This window comes from Coregonus lavaretus, assembly GCF_964263955.1.
Source record: "Coregonus lavaretus genome assembly, contig: HAP1_SCAFFOLD_601, whole genome shotgun sequence".
Lineage (NCBI taxonomy): Eukaryota > Metazoa > Chordata > Actinopteri > Salmoniformes > Salmonidae > Coregonus > Coregonus lavaretus.
In genome coordinates, this window is record NW_028165085.1 from 85,473 (window position 1) to 105,000 (window position 19,528).

Below are 19,528 nucleotides of genomic sequence, written 5' to 3' on the forward strand. Positions count from 1 at the left end.
TGGTGTGGCAGGACTTGAAACGAGCAGTTCATGCTTGAAAACCCACATGTCACTGAGTTAAAGCAGTTCCGCATGGAAGAGTGGGCCAAAATTCCTCCACAGTGACGTGAGAGACCGATCAACAACTACAGGAAGCATTTGGTTGGAGTCATTGCAGCTAAAGGTGGCACAACCAGTTATTGAGTGTAAGGGGGCAATTACTTTTCACACAGGGGAATTGGGTGTTGCATAACTTTGTTTATGAAATAAATATGTAATTGTTGTGTTATTTGTCCACTTATGTTCCCTTTATCTAATATTAGGTTTTGGTTGAAGATCTGATAACATTCATTATCACAAATATGCAAAAGTAGAGAAAATTAGAAAGGGGGCAAATACTTTTTCATAGCACTGTAGATACGGGTTTGATCCCGGTGCAGTGTCGCAGCCGGCCACGACCGGGAGACCCATGAGGCGGCGCACAATTGGCCCAGCGTCGTCCGGGTTAGGGGAGGGTTTGGCCGGCCGGGATTTCCTTGTCCCATCGCGCTCTAGCGACTCCTTGTGGCGGACCGGGCGCCTGCACGCTGACTTCGGTCGCCAGGTGTACAGTGTTTCCTCCGACACATTGGTGTGGCTGGCTTCCGGGTTAAGCGAGCAGTGTGTCAAGAAGCAGTGCGGCTTGCAGGGGTCATGTTTTCGGGGGGGGGGGGGGGGGGGGGGGCATGGCTCTCGACGTTCGACTCTCCCGAGTCCGTACGGGAGTTACAGCGATGGGACAAGACCGTAACTACCAATTGGGGAGAAAATGGGGTAAAATAATGTTTTTGATATTTTTACCCCTTTTTCTCTGTAACAAAAACATTAGCTCTTTGCTGTTTCCTTTGACAGTCTCTCTCTGGTCATGGTTTTAAAAGTTATGAAATCTCACCTAGGCTAGTATTAAACTTTCCTGTGTTGTGTTGTGGAAGCTGTAGGAACGGTGATTTGAGCTATCTGATGGGCCCAGCGCAGTAGGCATACTTTATTTTAGCGCTCCTGGTCCACTGGGTAGGCAAAGTTTATCCCATTAGACAAATGAAATGGTTCAAAATGGGAACACTTTGCCTACCAGGCGCACAGGGCTTCTGAATCAAGTCACCTACCACCAACAGCGCAAGACGAATTGTAAAACAGAATTGTTTGGTGATCGACTAGGAATGCCTTGAAGATTGACCGGTTTGGTGATTGACTAGGAATGCCTTGAAGATTGACTGGTTTGGTGATCAACTAGGAATGCCTTGAAGATTGACCAGTTGATCTCAAACCACCGGTTGATGACCACTGCTCTATGCACTTCTTGATTAACTCAGTCACCGAGTAAGTGTATACGTCAATGTTATTCTCAGAGACAACCCAGAACACATCCCAGTCCGTGTGATCAAAACAATCTTGAAGCATTGATTCAGATAGGGCAAACCAACATTGAACAGTCGCTTCTTAGGCTGCGTTTACACAGGCAGACAAATTCTGATATTTTTTCACAAATTGTTATTTTGACCAATCGGATCTGAAAAATATTGGATGTGAAAAGATCTAGTGAAATACCCAATGGGCTAGACGATTCTCTTCCCATCTTGAAAAAATGTTTACAAAAAACTTGGAAGTCAATCAATCTGCCATCATTGACACAATGGAAAAATCTAATGATTTATTATTCAAATATTGAAATAGCATGGGCGACCGAGAAAAACAAATTGGTACAATTTAAGGCTAATTTAAGCCCCCCCCCCAAAAAAAGGTTGAAGATACCGCCATACACATTTTGTACCAAGGCGGAAGTTAGAAATAACACATTTCTTGGAATCACTGGGTCACTTGTTGATACTACTGTTCACTCTTTGATACGAACGTCCAGCTAACATGATAGCTAGCTATTATCTAACAGCTGTCAACCAAAACACTGTCCATTGGCACTGCCTTTTCAAAGGTGATCATTTTTGCAGGTTCATCATGCAGGAAATTTCGCCTGACTGCTAGCTAGCTAATCAGTAGCAACCAATATATTCAACAGACAAAGTAACAATGCCCAGTCAGCCAGACTTGACTGTAAAGTTACATTTTAGGCCGTTAGGGGAGATCAAGTGGCTGACATGTTTTGTAACTAGCATAACGTTAGTTAGCTTCTTTTGTAGCTAACGTTAGTTAGCTTCTTCATCATCCAACTTTTTGTTGTTTTAACGAACACATTTTAAAACGTTCTAGCTAGTTAGCTGCTTACTAATTGTTCATGTTTGTAAACTAGCTAGCTAGCTACATTATCGTTAGCTAGCCAACTAGCTGAAGTTAGCTAGCTGTTTTGACCAAGCTAGCTAACAGTACCTGAAGAAAGCTAACTAACTAGCCAACATTAGCTAACAACTCGCAGCAGTTGACAATGACCAGCAGGCAAAATGAACTACACTTCTCTGGCTTTTCTGTGTTTGCTAACCAGCAAGTTAAAAACATTGATTAACTAGCTAGCCAGCCATCTAGACTTACAAAAGAGGCTGGTGCGGTTCCACTTCTGCTGCCAGTGACTATTCCCTATTCTTCTGCCAGGCAATGCTGATATTCCATAATGCGTGTGTACTCAAAAGCTTTCGTTGTTCCTCTAGCCGTTAGTCTGCCTGTGTAGCTGGCTGTCTGCCTGTGTAGCTGGCTGTCTGCACTCTGCCCTCCTTCTGTTTTGTTGGCCACTGACGCTCAAAGCACCAGACTGCCGGTTGGGTGTTATCAGGAATCAGGGCTGCGCTGTAAAGTGCAGGATGTTAACGTTCTAGGAAGTCTGAAGTTAAACGATGATTCCTTTCTCTAAGAATTTTTCAGAATATTTTTTATGTCAACAATTACTCATGTCCTGTTTGTTTACTGTAAATAACCGGTAAACGCTTCCTCCCTTCCAGAAAGTGAATGTTCCACATTGAAAACATACGAGAGTTTTCCTCTTGTTCAACCAGCACATGTGACTTTCTCCCACTCGAGGGCGGCAGAGTCCATCATTTCAATGGCCATGTTTCTCTTGGTCCAGGCTTCTTTCTCAACCAATGATGTATGCGGATTCGATTATGCTGAGCCGCTGGACACCGGTCTATGGCCCGTGACGTGAACGCGCAAAACTGTGCGGGAGGAGCGCCCATCTCTAATCGAACAGTAATCTGCGCCGCTCGGTGATGTTGTCAACAAGGGAGCGTTGTGCATCTTCCAGAAATATAGGCTACAACATCTTTGTTCCATAAAATATATGTTTGAATTTTCAAACTAGTATTTATTGGGAAGGCAGATAAAGCGTTTTTATCAAAAGCAATTCCTTTTGCATGTGAAAACACAGGATCCTCATTCACAGAATCGTCATTACTCCACGTGCTTAGATACTGCACACAGACTTCAGTTCAACATCTCGTTTTTATTTACATTTGATTGAGTTGTCAACTAACTTGAATTCAACGTGAAATCAACAAAAAAAATGTCACCATGTCATTGGATTTAGGTAAAAAGTTGGCGCCCCTCATCGCTGATTCTCTGCTGGGGCGCACAATATCAAGTGCACCTATAGGCTATTTAGTTTGGTCTCGATCAAATGATCTATAGCCTATAGGCTACGACGTGCATGCTCGGAGAAGCACAGAGCAAAGTTATATTTCTCAGATAGCTGCTGGGATATTACAACCCTGAGCCACAGCCTGCTCTGCTCTTGCTGATCCAAAACGTGTTTGTGTGCTGCTTAACCAATGGCTGTGCTGTTTAGGCCCATGGTGGCAGTTCAGGAGGAGGGTCAAAGGTTTCTTCCGAAAATCCTTTTTTATTAGGCCTAGTCCAAAATAATGCCCTATCTTGCGCGTGGACTAGCCTACAGCCTGTTCTGTTCAGTTTGACAAGGAGAGCACGGAGGTGAGGAGGAGGACCGGAGGTCAACTTTGATAGCTTGACACTGCTATAATTGATTTTTTATTAAAAACAATATGTTTCTTGCCCATGATGTATTTATCAGAGTTATTGACCTCACAATAATCACAGATTCGAGTACCTTACATTGAGGTGCCGGAACTTGAAGCAGCAGCCGCAGCACAATGAATTGGAAATGGACAGCTCAAGGTGATGAAATCAGGCAAATTCGAGTAGGCATAGTTCATTTAAACCGTCTTCATTTGAAGTAGACTTTACTAACAACAAGAGGGCTTTGTGTTGGAGCCTATTTCTTCCTATTTAAGAAATAAGAGAGTAGACCTACCTGTTTGACAGACGGAATAAGGCAATAGGCTGCTATATCCATAGATTTGTCAGTCAATTCCTCCACCCACCATGCACTCTTTGAATAGCCTACCTCCATGTCAGTGAGGGGCTGTTAAGTTAAAACCAAGTACCATGCTCAGATTCCTAATGACATCTCAGATTTAATTATTTGCAAACAGGGACAGTTTCGTTGTAATCAAGACACTGATTTGGCATTGGAGAAATATGATAAGATAAACACATAGGTCCTATCTCTCTGTCCATTCTTAGCCTGTCAGATGAACACATGGGTCCTATCTCTCTGTCCATTCTTAGCCTGTCAGATAAACACATAGGTCCTATCTCTCTGTCCATTCTTAGCCTGTCAGATGAACACATAGGTCCTATCTCTCTGTCCATTCTTAGCCTGTCAGATAAACACATAGGTCCTATCTCTCTGTCCATTCTTAGCCTGTCAGATGAACACATAGGTCCTATCTCTCTGTCCATTCTTAGCCTGTCAGATGAACACATAGGTCCTATCTCTCTGTCCATTCTTAGCCTGTCAGATAAACACATAGGTCCTATCTCTCTGTCCATTCTTAGCCCGTCAGATAAACACATAGGTCCTATCTCTCTGTCCATTCTTAGCCTGTCAGATGAACACATAGGTCCTATCTCTCTGTCCATTCTTAGCCTGTCAGATAAACACATAGGTCCTATCTCTCTGTCCATTCTTAGCCTGTCAGATAAACACATAGGTCCTATCTCTCTGTCCATTCTTAGCCTTGAAGATGAACACATAGGTCCTATCTCTCTGTCCATTCTTAGCCTTGAAGATTCCGCTAATATGTAAAATGACGTAGAATTGCATGACATTTTTATAAAAACACAATTTTTTTTCTTTGGACCTGCAAATATGATGATAGATTCATGCAATGCTTTTACTATGAGGCAGATCTTTCCACCCCTCCTCTTGTCCACGGTGGTCTACGAACCAACAACCTTCTGGCTCGCAGCCCTGAACCTATCAACATTCCTTTGTTGCCATTTAATGCTTACAGGATGAAGAACAGTTTCTAAAACAGCATATCTAAGGCTCTGGTCTGCCCTGGGAGTGAGGGTAAACGGTAGACATGTTCTCTGCTATCCACTTTCTTTTAATTATTATTCTGGGTATAGGGGAGGGTCACTTGTTTTTTTTTTTTCTCTCCAAGCATTCAGAGAGGTCTGATTTTCTCTCCATGTAACCCTTTTTTATAAATAACGTTCACTCCTACACATCACTTTTGTTTTGAGCTGAGTTCGCCGTGGGCAAGAGCGGGGCATCTGGCTCAAGCCCTGGAGGCAGCCCGGTTCCAAAACGAACGTAATCAACTTTCACCCGTGCAAAACACGCCTAGGACCGCCCGGGACAGATTAATCGAATCCCCTCATTGTTCTCAATGGGGGATGTGATTGTGTGTAGGTAGGCTCAGAGCTTTCCATTTACATAGAATAGGCCTAACATTCTGATCATGGTTCAAAATCCATTGATTTAAAGTATTCCATGTCACTGATAATTTAAGAAAATAAAAGTTATTGAAAGTGTCTTTCAGGGGTTGTCTTGCCTTTGCCAGATACAGTTTTGTGTTTGACAAACGTTCGGACTCAGTGGTCACCAATCCACCGGTGGATCTTCAAGGCATTCCTAGTCGATCACCAAACATTTCTGTGGAAAAGCAACCGATAAAGCCTTGCGCTCCTATTTTTGTTTTTCAATTTGTCTGTTGGCGGCAGGTGCACTAGATTTCAGAGGCCCTGCACGCCTGGTAGGCAAAGTGTTCCCATTTTGAACCATTTCATTTGTCTGATGGGATAAACTCTGCCTACCCAGCGGACCAGGAGAGCTAAAAAAAAAGGTATGCCTACTGCTCTGGCCAATCAGATAGCTCAAATCACCGTTCCTACAGCTTCCACAACACAACACAGGAAAGTTTGATACCAGCCTAGGTGAGATTTCATCCCTTTTAAAACCATGACCAGAGAGAGTACAGCAAATCGTTTCTGTTTATATAAGTGAGTTCATGTTTAAGTTTTATTCAGCGCTGTCAACACTGTTTTTATTAAACACTTTTATAAAACATAAATGCACTTCTCCCTACTTCCGCTCGCGCAGTTTATTATTATCAGCTCCTCATGTCTATTTTAAAGATGCAATATGACCAAACCAAATTCACATAGAAATATGAGTTATACAGTGCCTTCGGAAAGTATTCAGACCCATTGACCTTTTCCACATTTTCTTACTTTACAGCCTTGTTCCAAAAATAAATTAAATAAATAAAAATCCTCAGCAATCTACACACAATACCCCATAATGAAACAGGTTTTTAGAAATATTTGCAAATGTATGAAAAATAAAAAACATTACTTAAATAAGTATTCTGACCCTTTGCTATGAGACTCGAAATTGAGCTCAGGTGTATCCTGTTTCCATTGATCATCCTTGAGATTTTTCTAAAACTTGATTGGAGTCCACCTGTGGTAAATTCAATTGATTGGACATGATTTGGAAAGGCACACACCTGTCTATATAAGGTCCCACAGTTGACAGTGCATATCAGAGCAAAAACCAAGCAATGAGGTCGAAGGAATTGTCCATAGAGCGCCGAGACAAGATTGTGTCGAGGCACTGATCTGGAGAAGGGAACCAAAAAATGTCTGCAGCATTGAAGGTCCCCATGAACACAGTGGCCTCCATCATTCTTAAATGGAAGAAGTTTGGAACCACCAAGACTCTTCCTAGAGCTGGCCTGCCAAACTGAGTAATGAGGGAGAAAGGCCTTGGTCAGGGAAGTGACCAAGAACCCGATGGTCACTCTGACAGAGCTCTAGAGTTCCTCTGGGGAGATGGGGGAACCTTCCAGAAGGACAACCATCTCTGCAGCACTCCACCAATCAGGCCTTTATGGTAGAGTGGTCAGACGGAAGCCACTCCTCAGTAAAAGGCAAATGACAGCCCGCTTGGAGTTTGCCAAAAGGCACCTAAAGACTCTCAGACCATGAGAAACAAGATTTTCTGGTCTGATGAAACCAAGATTGAACTCTTTGGCCTGAATGCCAAGCGTCACGTCTGGAGGAAACCTGGCACCATCCCTACGGTGAAGCATGGTGGTGGCAGAATCATGCTGTGGGGATGTTTTTCAGCAGCAGGGACTGGGAGATTAGTCAGGATTGAGGCAAAGATGAAAGGAGCAAAGTACAGAGAGATCCTTGATGAAAACCTGCTCCAGAGCGCTCAGGACCTCAGACTGGGGCGAAGGTTCACCTTCCAACAGGACAACAACCCTAAGCACACAGCGAAGACAACACAGGAGTGGCTTCGGGACAAGTCTCTGAATGTCCTTGAGTGGCTCAGCCAGAGCTCAGACTTTAACCCGATCTAACATCTCTGGAGAGACCTGAAAATAGCTGTGCAGCAACTCTCCCCATCCACCCTGACAGAGCTTGAGAGGATCTGCAGAAAAGAATGGGAGAAACTCCCCAAATACAGGTATGCCAAGTTTGTAGCGTCATACCCAAGAAGACTCAAGGCTGTAATTGTTCCCAAAGGTGCTTCAACAATGTACTGAGTAAAGGGTCTGAATACTCACACTACCAGGCAAAAGTTTTAGAATACCTACTCATTCAAGGGTTTTTCTTTATTTTTACTATTTTCTACATTGTAGAATAATAGTGAAGACATTAAAACGATGAAATAACACATATGGAATCATGTAGTAACCAAAAAAGTGTTAAACAAATCTAAATGTATTTTATATTTGAGATTCTTCAAATAGCCACCCTTTGCCTTGATGACAGCTTTGCACACTCCATCACTGAGTGTACGTAAATGTGATATTTCCATTTTTTATTTTTAATAAATTAGCAACAATTTCTAAAAACCTATTTTTGCTTTGTCATTATGGGGTATTGTGCGTAGATTGATGAGGAGAAAAAAACGATTTAATCAATTTTAGAATAAGGCTGTAACGTAACAAAATGTGGAAACGGTCAACGGGTCTGAATACTTTCCGAATGCCACTGTGGCCTGCTGGCTCCCCTTCCTCTGCGGAAGCATAGTTCCCGCTCAGCCCAGTCAAAACTGTTCGCTGCTCTGGTACCCCAATGGTGGAACAAGCTCCCTCACGACGCCAGGACAGCGGAGTCACTCACCACCTTCCGGAGACATTTGAAACCCCACCTCTTTAAGGAATACCTGGGATATTTAAGGAATACCTCCCTCCCCCCCAATTTAAAAAATAATAATAATAATTAAAAAAAAAAAAAAAAACACATTGTAAAGTGCTTATCCCACTGGCTATAAGGTGAATGCACCAATTTGTAAGTCAGACAGCAAGTCTAAGAAGCGGTAGATCTGTTCTATGTGTTCTATTTCTATGCTTCCTGTTCTTAAGTTTCATTTTTGGGTCTTTTACTTTCGGTTTTGTACACCAGCTTCAAACAGCTGAAAATATAATATTTTTGGTTATTGAAAATATATAATCACAGCGGTTTAGATGGTACAATGATTCTCTACACTATAAATTGCTTGTTTTGTCACATAAACTGAAATTAGGCAAACTATTAGAATTTTAGCAACCAGGAAATGGCGGAGCAATTTCTGCATATTGCAGCTTTAATATCAAGGATTATTTCACTTGCTCTGGTCATTAGGAACCATATGAGGTGGGGTGTTCTACGAAGCTAACATGGAATTGTTTTAAGATGTTCCTACCAAGGATCATTTAGATGTTTGATTTAGAATTTTAGGAGCCCTTTTTATTTAATTTTTTTATGAAACATTGTATTTGGCCTTACTGCTATTAGCCCATAGAAACGCATTGAAGAACAGATTCATACATGGATAAACAGATAGCAAAAAAAACGAATCTAAAGGAAGTTTGTTTTGAAGTGTCTGTCCTATATCTCAGAGATATAAGAAAGATCAGGAAACTTTGTTAATTTTTACACATATTTAACCCCTTTTTTAGACATTAAACTACTTATTTTTGAACTGGTACCATGCTACTACCTTCATGAGAGTCTAGTGAGGCTTCTGGGAAATCGACTCAAGAGTTTAAAAAAAAAATCTGAGTGGTAGATCTCGGCTTGCTTTTTGATTCCGAACGTGACCTTGACTCCAGAAAGGTTGGTGACCACCACGGCTCTGACTGATGATCAGAGTCAAATCCAGCATATTTCCTCATCACAACATCCCCAATTTGCTCCAGGGGCACCGTACTACTATGGCTGACCCTGTAAAAACAACACATTTCACTGCACCTATCCGGTGTGTGACAATGAAACGTATATATCTGTGACCAGAAGAGAGGATGTGTATTTCTGAGCCTGTCGCATTCCGAAGTAACAAACTGCCAAGATGACTGGACCTTGATGGTATAGATGGAGATCGTATTGCATTGGCCCTGTAGTGGTCGAGTCGCTGGTATAGCCCTGGTTTAGACTGTTATCTTAATCCGCTATGCTGATGGGCCGAAGACACCTATTCTTTCAGTAGTTGGATAACGAAGCTTGAAGCTTTTTATTACAAAAACAAAAACTCTTAACATTGCAATGTACAGTATATATTATACAAGATCCCTCACATTTTACAGTGCACAAATATCGTATTCACAAGCCTTCAATAAAAAGTCAAATTTGTAAACAAAACTTCAATGCGAAGGCATATATTGGGTACATTGAAGGACAATACACATTATAGCACAACCCGCTGGGTGTCTCAAATACTCTGGCACTTTAAGAAAAATCACACAGTCAGTCACATATTGTTAAAAATCTGGTGGGTAAGGTTGGTATAGGTAGTACTGGTTTAGAACTCTGGTGGGTAAGGTTGGTATAGGTAGTACTGGTTTAGAACTCTGGTGGGTAAGGTTGGTATAGGTACTGGTTTAGAACTCTGGTGGGTAAGGTTGGTATAGGTACTGGTTTAGAACTCTGGTGGGTAAGGTTGGTATAGGTACTGGTTTAGAACTCTGGTGGGTAAGGTTGGTATAGGTAGTACTGGTTTAGAACTCTGGTGGGTAAGGTTGGTATAGGTACTGGTTTAGAACTCTGGTGGGTAAGGTTGGTATAGGTAGTACTGGTTTAGAACTCTGGTGGGTAAGGTTGGTATAGGTACTGGTTTAGAACTCTGGTGGGTAAGGTTGGTATAGGTACTGGTTTAGAACTCTGGTGGGTACGGTTGGTATAGGTACTGGTTTAGAACTCTGGTGGGTACTGGTTTAGAACTCTGGTGGGTAAGGTTGGTATAGGTACTGGTTTAGAACTCTGGTGGGTAAGGTTGGTATAGGTAGTACTGGTTTAGAACTCTGGTGGGTAAGGTTGGTATAGGTAGTACTGGTTTAGAACTCTGGTGGGTAAGGTTGGTATAGGTACTGGTTTAGAACTCTGGTGGGTAAGGTTGGTATAGGTACTGGTTTAGAACTCTGGTGGGTAAGGTTGGTATAGGTAGTACTGGTTTAGAACTCTGGTGGGTAAGGTTGGTATAGGTACTGGTTTAGAACTCTGGTGGGTAAGGTTGGTATAGGTAGTACTGGTTTAGAACTCTGGTGGGTAAGGTTGGTATAGGTACTGGTTTAGAACTCTGGTGGGTAAGGTTGGTATAGGTACTGGTTTAGAACTCTGGTGGGTAAGGTTGGTATAGGTACTGGTTTAGAACTCTGGTGGGTAAGGTTGGTATAGGTACTGGTTTAGAACTCTGGTGGGTAAGGTTGGTATAGGTAGTACTGGTTTAGAACTCTGGTGGGTAAGGTTGGTATAGGTACTGGTTTAGAACTCTGGTGGGTAAGGTTGGTATAGGTACTGGTTTAGAACTCTGGTGGGTAAGGTTGGTATAGGTACTGGTTTAGAACTCTGGTGGGTAAGGTTGGTATAGGTACTGGTTTAGAACTCTGGTGGGTAAGGTTGGCATAGGTACTGGTTTAGAACTCTGGTGGGTAAGGTTGGTATAGGTACTGGTTTAGAACTCTGGTGGGTAAGGTTGGTATAGGTACTGGTTTAGAACTCTGGTGGGTAAGGTTGGTATAGGTACTGGTTTAGAACTCTGGTGGGTAAGGTTGGTATAGGTAGTACTGGTTTAGAACTCTGGTGGGTAAGGTTGGTATAGGTACTGGTTTAGAACTCTGGTGGGTAAGGTTGGCATAGGTACTGGTTTGGCAGAATATCAACAGACTTGGAACTGCAACAAATACGAAAGGGGAAAATCTGGCAACAAGATTTTAAAAGGTGACCATAAACAATTGAATTAAGGGCTTGTGTAGAAGGAATAGTAAGCCATGCTTTTAGAAACGGAGGAGTCTTTGCTGTAGGTGTCGGTGGCAGTCAGATCCTCACACTTTATAGTGGGGGAGTTCTCTGTGCCGGGTCCACTCAGAGACGTACGTCTCCTCTTACACACCATGTTCCCAGAGTCAGCCTTCTCCAGGCTCAGAGTGGAGGAGTGAGTATCAGTCCACGCCGAAGCTACGTTACCACCATTACTGCTGATCTCGTCCTCCTGAGCCTTGTCTTTGTCGGGCACAGACAGCTGGTCCTCTGGGAACCCAGTGGGGCTGGGTCTAGGGGACCAGGGCAGGCCTGTGGTCACCTTTCTCTGGTAAGATCCTCTAGACCCCCACCCTGCTGCCATGGAGGAGAAGGGAGAGTCGGGGTAGTAGGTGAGAGCGTGGGGGGTCTGTAGAGGCAGAGACTTGATACCATAGGGGAGCAGGCTGCTGGAGTAGTCCCCTTCATAGGAACTGAGATCCAGCTTGTTGGGGCCAGCTCCTCCCTGCTGCATGGAGATAAACCACCTCTGGGAGGCGCTGTCCTCTGGCTGGGGGGAAAGGAGGCTGTTGGTCTGGGGTACTGTCCTCTCACTGTTGTAGAAGCGGTTCTGGGACAGGTTGTTGATGACCTGGTCCTGGAAGAAAGGTTGCATGGCGTAGCGGGCACCTGGGACGATCTGGTGGGAGCGGTGGGAGTCGGTGGGGGAGGGGGTTAGTCGGTCACCCTCTGGAGCAGTGTACATCCTAGAAACCACAGGAGAAGTGAGATGGAGAATGAACGTATAAAACATCAGGGACACCTGCTCTTTCCATGACGTAGACTGACCAGGTGAATCCAGGTGAAAGCTATGATCCCTTATTGATGTCACTTGTTAAATCCACTTCAATCAGTGTAAGATGAAGGGGAGGAGACAGGTTAAAGAAGGATTTTTAAGCCTTGCGACAATTGAGACATGGATTGTGTATGTGTGCCATTCAGAGGGTGAATGGGCAAGACAAAAGATTGAAGTGGCTTTGAATGCGATATGGTAGTAGTTGCCAGGTGCACCGATTTGAGTGTGTCAAGAACTGCAACGCTGCTGGGTTTTTCACACTCAACAGTTTCCCATGTGTATCAAGAATGGTCCACCACCAAAAGGACATCCAGCCAACTTGACACAACTGTGGGAAGCATTTGAGTCTACATGGGCCAGCCTTCCTGTGGAACGCTTTCGACACCTTGTAGAGTCCATGCCCCGATGAATTGAGGCTGTTCTGAGGGCAATAGGGTTGCAATGCAATATTAGGAAGGTGTTCCTAATGTTTTGTACACTCAGTGTATAAGGAAATGTGTCAGGGACCAAGTAGTAATGAAAATCAGCTGTTAAAATTACAGTCACTGTAAGTGAATATAAATATTGCAAAAAAAATTAAAGATACTCACGAATCGTAGTTATCCCTGAATCCTTTTGCGAAAGGGTTGTGGTCAATTTTCAGTTGTGTGATCTATGGAAAGAGAGAGAAGCAATTAGAAAACTCAATGTATTATCATGAGAGAGAGAGAGAGAGAGAGAGAGAGAGAGAGAGAGAGAGAGAGAGAGAGAGAGAGAGAGAGAGAGAGAGAGAGAGAGAGAGAGAGAGAGAGAGAGAGAGAGAGAGAGAGAGAGAGAGAGAGAGAGAGAGAGAGAGAGAGAGAGAGAGAGAGAGAGAGAGAGAGAGAGAGAGAGAGAGAAGAGAGAGAGATAAATCTTACATCAGTGTTCTGATAAGCAGTGACGGCTATAAACTGGTTCTCAGGGAAGGTGAAGGTCTGGGTCTTTGGGTCACTGCTCATGTCCTCCACCCCCTCTGTCACCTCAACAATGTGCAGCTGCGGCTGATACTTATGAAGAGACTGAAGGACTATCATCTATAGAAAAACAAAACAGAAAGTCAATGGAGAAGACTTATTTGTGGGCCAAATCCTATACACATGCATACTGACGCATAAAACTCCCACTGACATCAATGCAATTTTACGCGAAAGTTTTCACGATTTGGCCCGCACTGAATAATCAAGATATGTATGTAATAATAAATTATATTTTTATCATTTAGCAGACGCTCTTATCCAGAGCAACTTACAGTTAGTGAGTACATACATTTTTTTTTTTTCATACTGGCCCCCCATGGAAATCGAACCCACAACCCTGGCGTTGCAAACGCCATGCTCTACCAACTGAGCTACATCCCTGCCGGCCATTCCCTCCCCTACCCTGGACGACGCTGGGCCAATTGTGCGCCGCCCCATGGGTCTCCCGGTCGCGGCCGGCTACAACAGAGCCTGGATTCGAACCAGGATGTGGCACAGCTAGCACTGCGATGCAGTGCCTTAGACCACTGCGCCACTCGAAAGAGAGAGATAAATTAATTAAATACGTGTTTATTTTGTTTTGCATTTTTTAAAATGTGGGTGCGCCTATAAGTTACACATTACCCACTGTAGGAAGACATTTACTTTCAGAGGATGAAAATATTTTTACATAAATCAATACATTCCCAGGCTTATGGTATGTTTTATTTTCCTTAAAATGATTCCCATGCACGTGGCATAAAAATGCATCACCTGTGAGTTGTTGTTGCTGGCTCCTTTGTTGTTGGTGAGCTTCAGTTTGCCGAAGGAGATCTCTTGTCTCATCCAGTGTGCTCCCGTGTTGGGAGATTCAGGATGGACATACATTTTGTTTCCTAAAGAAAGAAAATGGTTATAAAGATTGTTTCGTAATCAAATGAGTTATTAATCGCTGTGGGTAATGTGATAATAATGTGATAATAACAACTATTTAGAAATGGTTTAGAATCCTTGTACTGTCTATAATTGCTAGGATACCATGCATATTATTGTCTGCCTTTCCACAGGTGATCCATTTCCCGCCTTGGAACCTCCAGTGGTTGGGGTCAGCGAGCACGACCTCCACAAACACGTTGTAATGAGCAGAGAGATTCAGACCCGTCAGGTTGAAACTCAGGAACGGGAACATCCGCCTGACAAACAGACAGAGATTGAAATGTGTGTGTGTGCGTGCCGTTGTGTGGGTGTTTTATACATGTGCCAGAGCAGGTGAGAATTTGAGAGAGAGAAAAATGATGGTGTGAATGCGTTTCAGAGAATACAGTTTCACAACATCAAATATAAATACAATCGAACTGGTGATGGTATCCTTTTAAGTATGCGGACAAATTTTTATGGTATTTCAAGCGAAGGTCTTTTAATGGAGTATATGCGAGCACACTCGGCACCAGCCGAACCGAAGCATTCGGAAGGCTTTAGCCGTTGGCCACATCGCACTCACCTGCCCTGTTTGGTGATGATCATCTCGGTCTGATGACGGTGGAACCTGAGCCAGAGAGGCCGGTTACAGAGGTAGACCTGAGCCCTCACCCCGGTGCCTGAGGGTAGGGGCATTGTGCCGATCCCGGACCCTGTGCTGTATGGAGGGTAGAGACATCCACCCTGTCCTAACTGGTAGGCCGAGCCAAACTGACTGCGCCCGGCGCACACCGCCGAGGAGAATCCCGCGGGAGGCAACACCGAGCTGAAGTGAAGCGAGGTCGAATACCTGGATCCGCCGGATGCCGTGTAAACGGTATTGGACTGGGAATAAGGGAATAACGAACATGGACTCGCCATGTCTATAGTTTGCTTGGATGGGGGTGAGATATAATAGCGGTCTGACCCGAGTCCGTCCGTGTATCGGCTAGCGCTGCCGGCCATTGCCGGGTCATCTGCGCCCACCACCGGGGACTTTCTCCTCTCCTCCGGGCGGGGGGCGTCCTTGGGGGAAGGAAAGGCGTTTCTCTCTCTCTCTCCGAGCATGGTAATTTTTTGTCTGGGAAGGTTATATTAGATTTGGTCCCACTTTCTTTTTCCAATTCTGCTCAGAGGCTTCTGTCAGAAGGGTTGGAGACGCACCGGTGCCAGGGATCTTCTTGATGAGTTCTGCATTCTTTTGAGAAATAAAAGTACAATTATCTTATTAAAAGTATATCCAAAAAATCCAAATTATAAATGCATAGGCTGTAGCCCTATACTCTCAACCGGGCTAACTGGCTATAGGCTTCAAGAGGCAGAGAAGTCCTCCTGCCTGTCTGGCTGGCCGCGTGCACTGAGTACGACTGTGTAAACTCACGAGCTGCTCCCCGGTGATAACCTGCACGGGTGATTACGTGATTCCAATTCCACACTCCCATTTTGCTGTGAAGGCCATGGGTGTGGCTTTGAGGATGGGATCGTGATAGATGGCTCAGTCCACATATATGGCCATTTTGGGGTGTGAATTAATTGATAAAAAATGTCATTTTTAATGTTTTAGTCCACACAAAATATTATTGCGCAGTTAGGCTTATACTGAAACTTTGAGCTGCACTTAATCTCCCAGATAAGGACCTGTCAGGATTCTGGTCTGTAAATTTGCAATAAAAAAGGAGTAACCTATACTTCCCATGTCTAGCCTATATTTTACTTATTTTTTTTTTTTTTACATTTTGGTCATTTAGCAGACGCTCTAATCCAGAGCGATTTACAGTCAGTGCATTCATTTTAAGATTTTTAAGGTAGCTAGGTGGGACAACCACATATCACGGTCATGTTAAGTACATTTGTCCTCAATAAAGTAGCTATCAGCAAGGTCAGAGCTAGTAAGGGGAGTCAAGTGCGGGTGCTACTTCACGAACGTCTTCATTTGTTATATTTGAACTTCTTGGACGAAATGTTAAATATTGTGTATTTTTTTTTGCAACCTAAATAAAAAATGTACATGAAAGTTTCCCATGTTTCCCCCTTCTCTCGCTAGTTATTTGTGTATTCCCGGCAGACAGCTGTCACCTGACCTATCTCTCTACAGCCCATCAGGTCATTGACCGACAGCTGTCACTGACCCATCTCTCTACAGCCCATCAGGCCATTGACAAGCCGATGATCGACCATTATCACCTCATTATGGAACCCTTCACTAAGACATATAGGGCCTACCTCCCCGTGGTATATCTACATCTTTATTTAAGCCCTTTTTTCTGTCGTATTGATTCATAACATCGAGATGCTCACTAGAAAATAAGAACAATTGAATTATGGTGTAACAATTCAATTGATAGCAAAGATCTTTGTAGTAAAATTCGGCTATTAGACCTATAAAGAGGAATTAGCTAGGGTAAATCATTGCATGGCTTACCATTTATGCCTTTCACTTAGCTATTCGTTTTCTTGTAAACCACATGACAAATTGTACGAGATTTGTTTTCAGAAAAGCCGAGACCTGAGGGTTTGTATAAAGGCGTGAAAACGCTCTATGGAAAGTTGTCACCCTCATCGAAACAGGCACTTGTATGTTTTGCTCACGCTTTCCACGGTATTGCTCATGTAGCACTACAGAATCACGTTTGGCGATAACGGTTTGACTCGTTGTGTTCCCTGATATATTAAAAGTAGGCCTGTAATGTTTTCAATGGTTTTTCCTATTTAATTTTGTTAACTGTATTTTTTGCCTACACAATTATTAGGCCATAGGCTAGCCTTAACGGGTTGTTCAGAAAATTATTTGATAATTTCATAAATTATTTACCAAACAGTTTGATTAGACTATGGCTATAATTTAGTATATTTCCTTCCATTTTAAGATAATTGAATTAATATATTTTTACATCCGGAGTTTACATTAAATTCAGAGTCATGAATTTGCATTAATTTCCAGAGAGATGAGAGTCCACGTTATTTTGTCCCACCGGACTGCGCTTTGTGAACAGAGGGGGAAACGGTCAATTATCTTTCCGTTTGAAGAAGTCTGTGATGTATCGTAGAACCGACAGCCTGCTACAGGAACTGCATTATGAAAACAGATACAAGCATATTGGTGAAACAAAGCTCCGACAGAACTGAAGCAGCAGTGCTCATTCAAATATAGCGCAGTGATTTCACTGACAGAAAATATATATATATATATTAAATTAAACTATTGAAATATAATAATGCATTTTTTTGTAACCTATCTACAGCCTACGAATTGTTAATGCATGAATCTATACCGATAAATGCGTTTAAATAGGATTAGTATATTTATATTATATAAAAATCAATAGAACAAACTTACCAATCTTGGTCCTTTTTTGCCTAATAATTTGGAAATAAATAAGAACGCAACGTCTATATTTTTTCAATCACAATAACGAAAATAAGAGAGAGCGGTAATTTTAAAGTATTTCAACGCATCTTCTCTCCTCTCCTTGTTTTGGAGGAGATGGTTAAAGTCAGCGCTTATATGTAGTCTTGTGGCTATAGGGTCCTGTCTTGCGGTTCAGCTGCAACCGTCCCCGTTTAGGAGCGCTCTCTTGCGTCGAAGTTAAGCACATAGCAGCCTCTCATTAATTTAGCTTTCGATTCCCAAGAGCGACTGGGGAAGCAGAATATATACAGAATATATATTTAAGTCATTTAGCAGACACTCTTATCCAGAGCGACTTACAGTTAGTGAGTGCATACACTTTTTTCATACTGCCCCCCCCACCGGGAATCGAACCCACAACCCTGACGTTGCAAGCGCCACGCTCTACCAACTGAGCTACAGGAGACCATATAGGCCTACAACACGAGAACCACGCTGCCAGCAATAATGCTGCAGCGATCGCTTCACTCGGTGATACTCAATAGTGGGCCCTGAATAGTCGTATAATTTCAGCCTTAGTTGTAGCTGCGCTAGAACATCGGAGCAGAACGGGAAAATACATCAATAATAATGATAATGAAACTGGCAGGATGCTCCTAGCCAACCGACAAGGCTTATTTAGTAGCACAAGCCTGCACATGACTGGGACTGCCATCCAATCAAATCACATCAAACTGAAACACACTTACTGATGTGACACAGAATGAAATTCGTTATCACACCCCAAGCAACCAGCTCACACACCTTGTTAATTGATGACTCTCTCTCTCTCTCTCAAAATTCAATTCAATTCAAAGGGCTTTATTGGCATGGGAAACAGATGTTAACATTGCCAAAGCAAGTGAAATAGATAATAAACAATATCAAATGAACAGTTTTTTAAATTTATTTATTTCACCTTTATTTAACCAGGTAAGCCAGTTGAGAACAAGTTCTCATTTACAACTGCGACCTGGCCAAGATAAAGCAAAGCAGTGCGATAAAAACAACAACACAGAGTTACATATGGGGTAAAACAAAACATAAAGTCAAAAATACAACAGAAAATATATATACAGTGTGTTCAAATGTAGCAAGTTATGGAGGTAAGGCAATAAATAGGCCATAGTGCAAAATAATTACAATTAGTATTAACACTGGAATGATAGATGTGCAAGAGATTATGTGCAAATAGAGATACTGGGGTGCAAATGAGCAAAATAAATAACAATATGGGGATAAGGTAGTTGGGTGGGCTAATTTCAGATGGGCTGTGTACAGGTGAACAGTACACATTACACTCACAAAAGTTCCAAAATAATAAAGACATTTCAAATGTAATATTATGTATATATAGAGTGTTGTAACAATGTGCAAATAGTTAAAGTACAAAAGGGAAAATAAATAAACATAAATATGGGTTGTATTTACAATGGTGTTTGCTCTTCACGGGTTGCCCTTTTCTTGTGGCAACAGGTCACACATCTTGCTGCTGTGATGGCACACTGTGGTTTTTCACCCAATAGATATGGGAGTTTACCCAAATTGGATTTGTTTTTTTCAAATTCTTTTTGGGTCTGTGTAATCTGAGATGTCTTGATATAAGCCAGTGGTCCATTGTGTATGACAAGCTGAGTGTCCCAGATGTGTTTGTTTAGACTAACTGTAAAATATGCTTTTGGGAGACAGGGTAATATCAGGGTTATGGTTGATCCCTGATTATAGAGAAATACCCCAAGAGACTTGAAACTGTAATTGCGGCAAAAGGTGTCTCCACAAAGTATTGAGAGTATGAAAAATGTATGCACTCACTTAACTGTAAGTCACTCTGGATAAGAGTGTCTACTATGACTT

At 42.6% G+C, this 19,528-nt stretch overlaps 2 protein-coding genes across 2 annotated transcripts in view; both read right to left on the minus strand.

The window, feature by feature from the left end:
- LOC311116286 (ankyrin repeat and IBR domain-containing protein 1-like) overlaps positions 1–2,659 on the minus strand; it is a 72,710-nt gene extending 70,051 nt beyond the window's left edge. The window contains exon 1 of the mRNA XM_084191388.1: positions 2,500–2,659. The gene's annotated coding sequence lies outside the window, so the exon portion shown is untranslated. The remainder of the gene's footprint in view (positions 1–2,499) is intronic.
- Positions 2,660–11,497: 8,838 nt separating this feature from the next.
- Positions 11,498–15,354, minus strand: LOC311116285 (eomesodermin-like; the record flags this gene model as incomplete). Its single annotated transcript, XM_084191387.1, has 6 exons — positions 11,498–12,263; positions 12,943–13,004; positions 13,252–13,407; positions 14,104–14,225; positions 14,368–14,522; positions 14,831–15,354. 6 exons carry the CDS (start codon positions 15,352–15,354, stop codon positions 11,498–11,500), a joined length of 1,785 nt encoding a protein of 594 aa, XP_084047513.1.
- Positions 15,355–19,528: the final 4,174 nt, after the last annotated feature.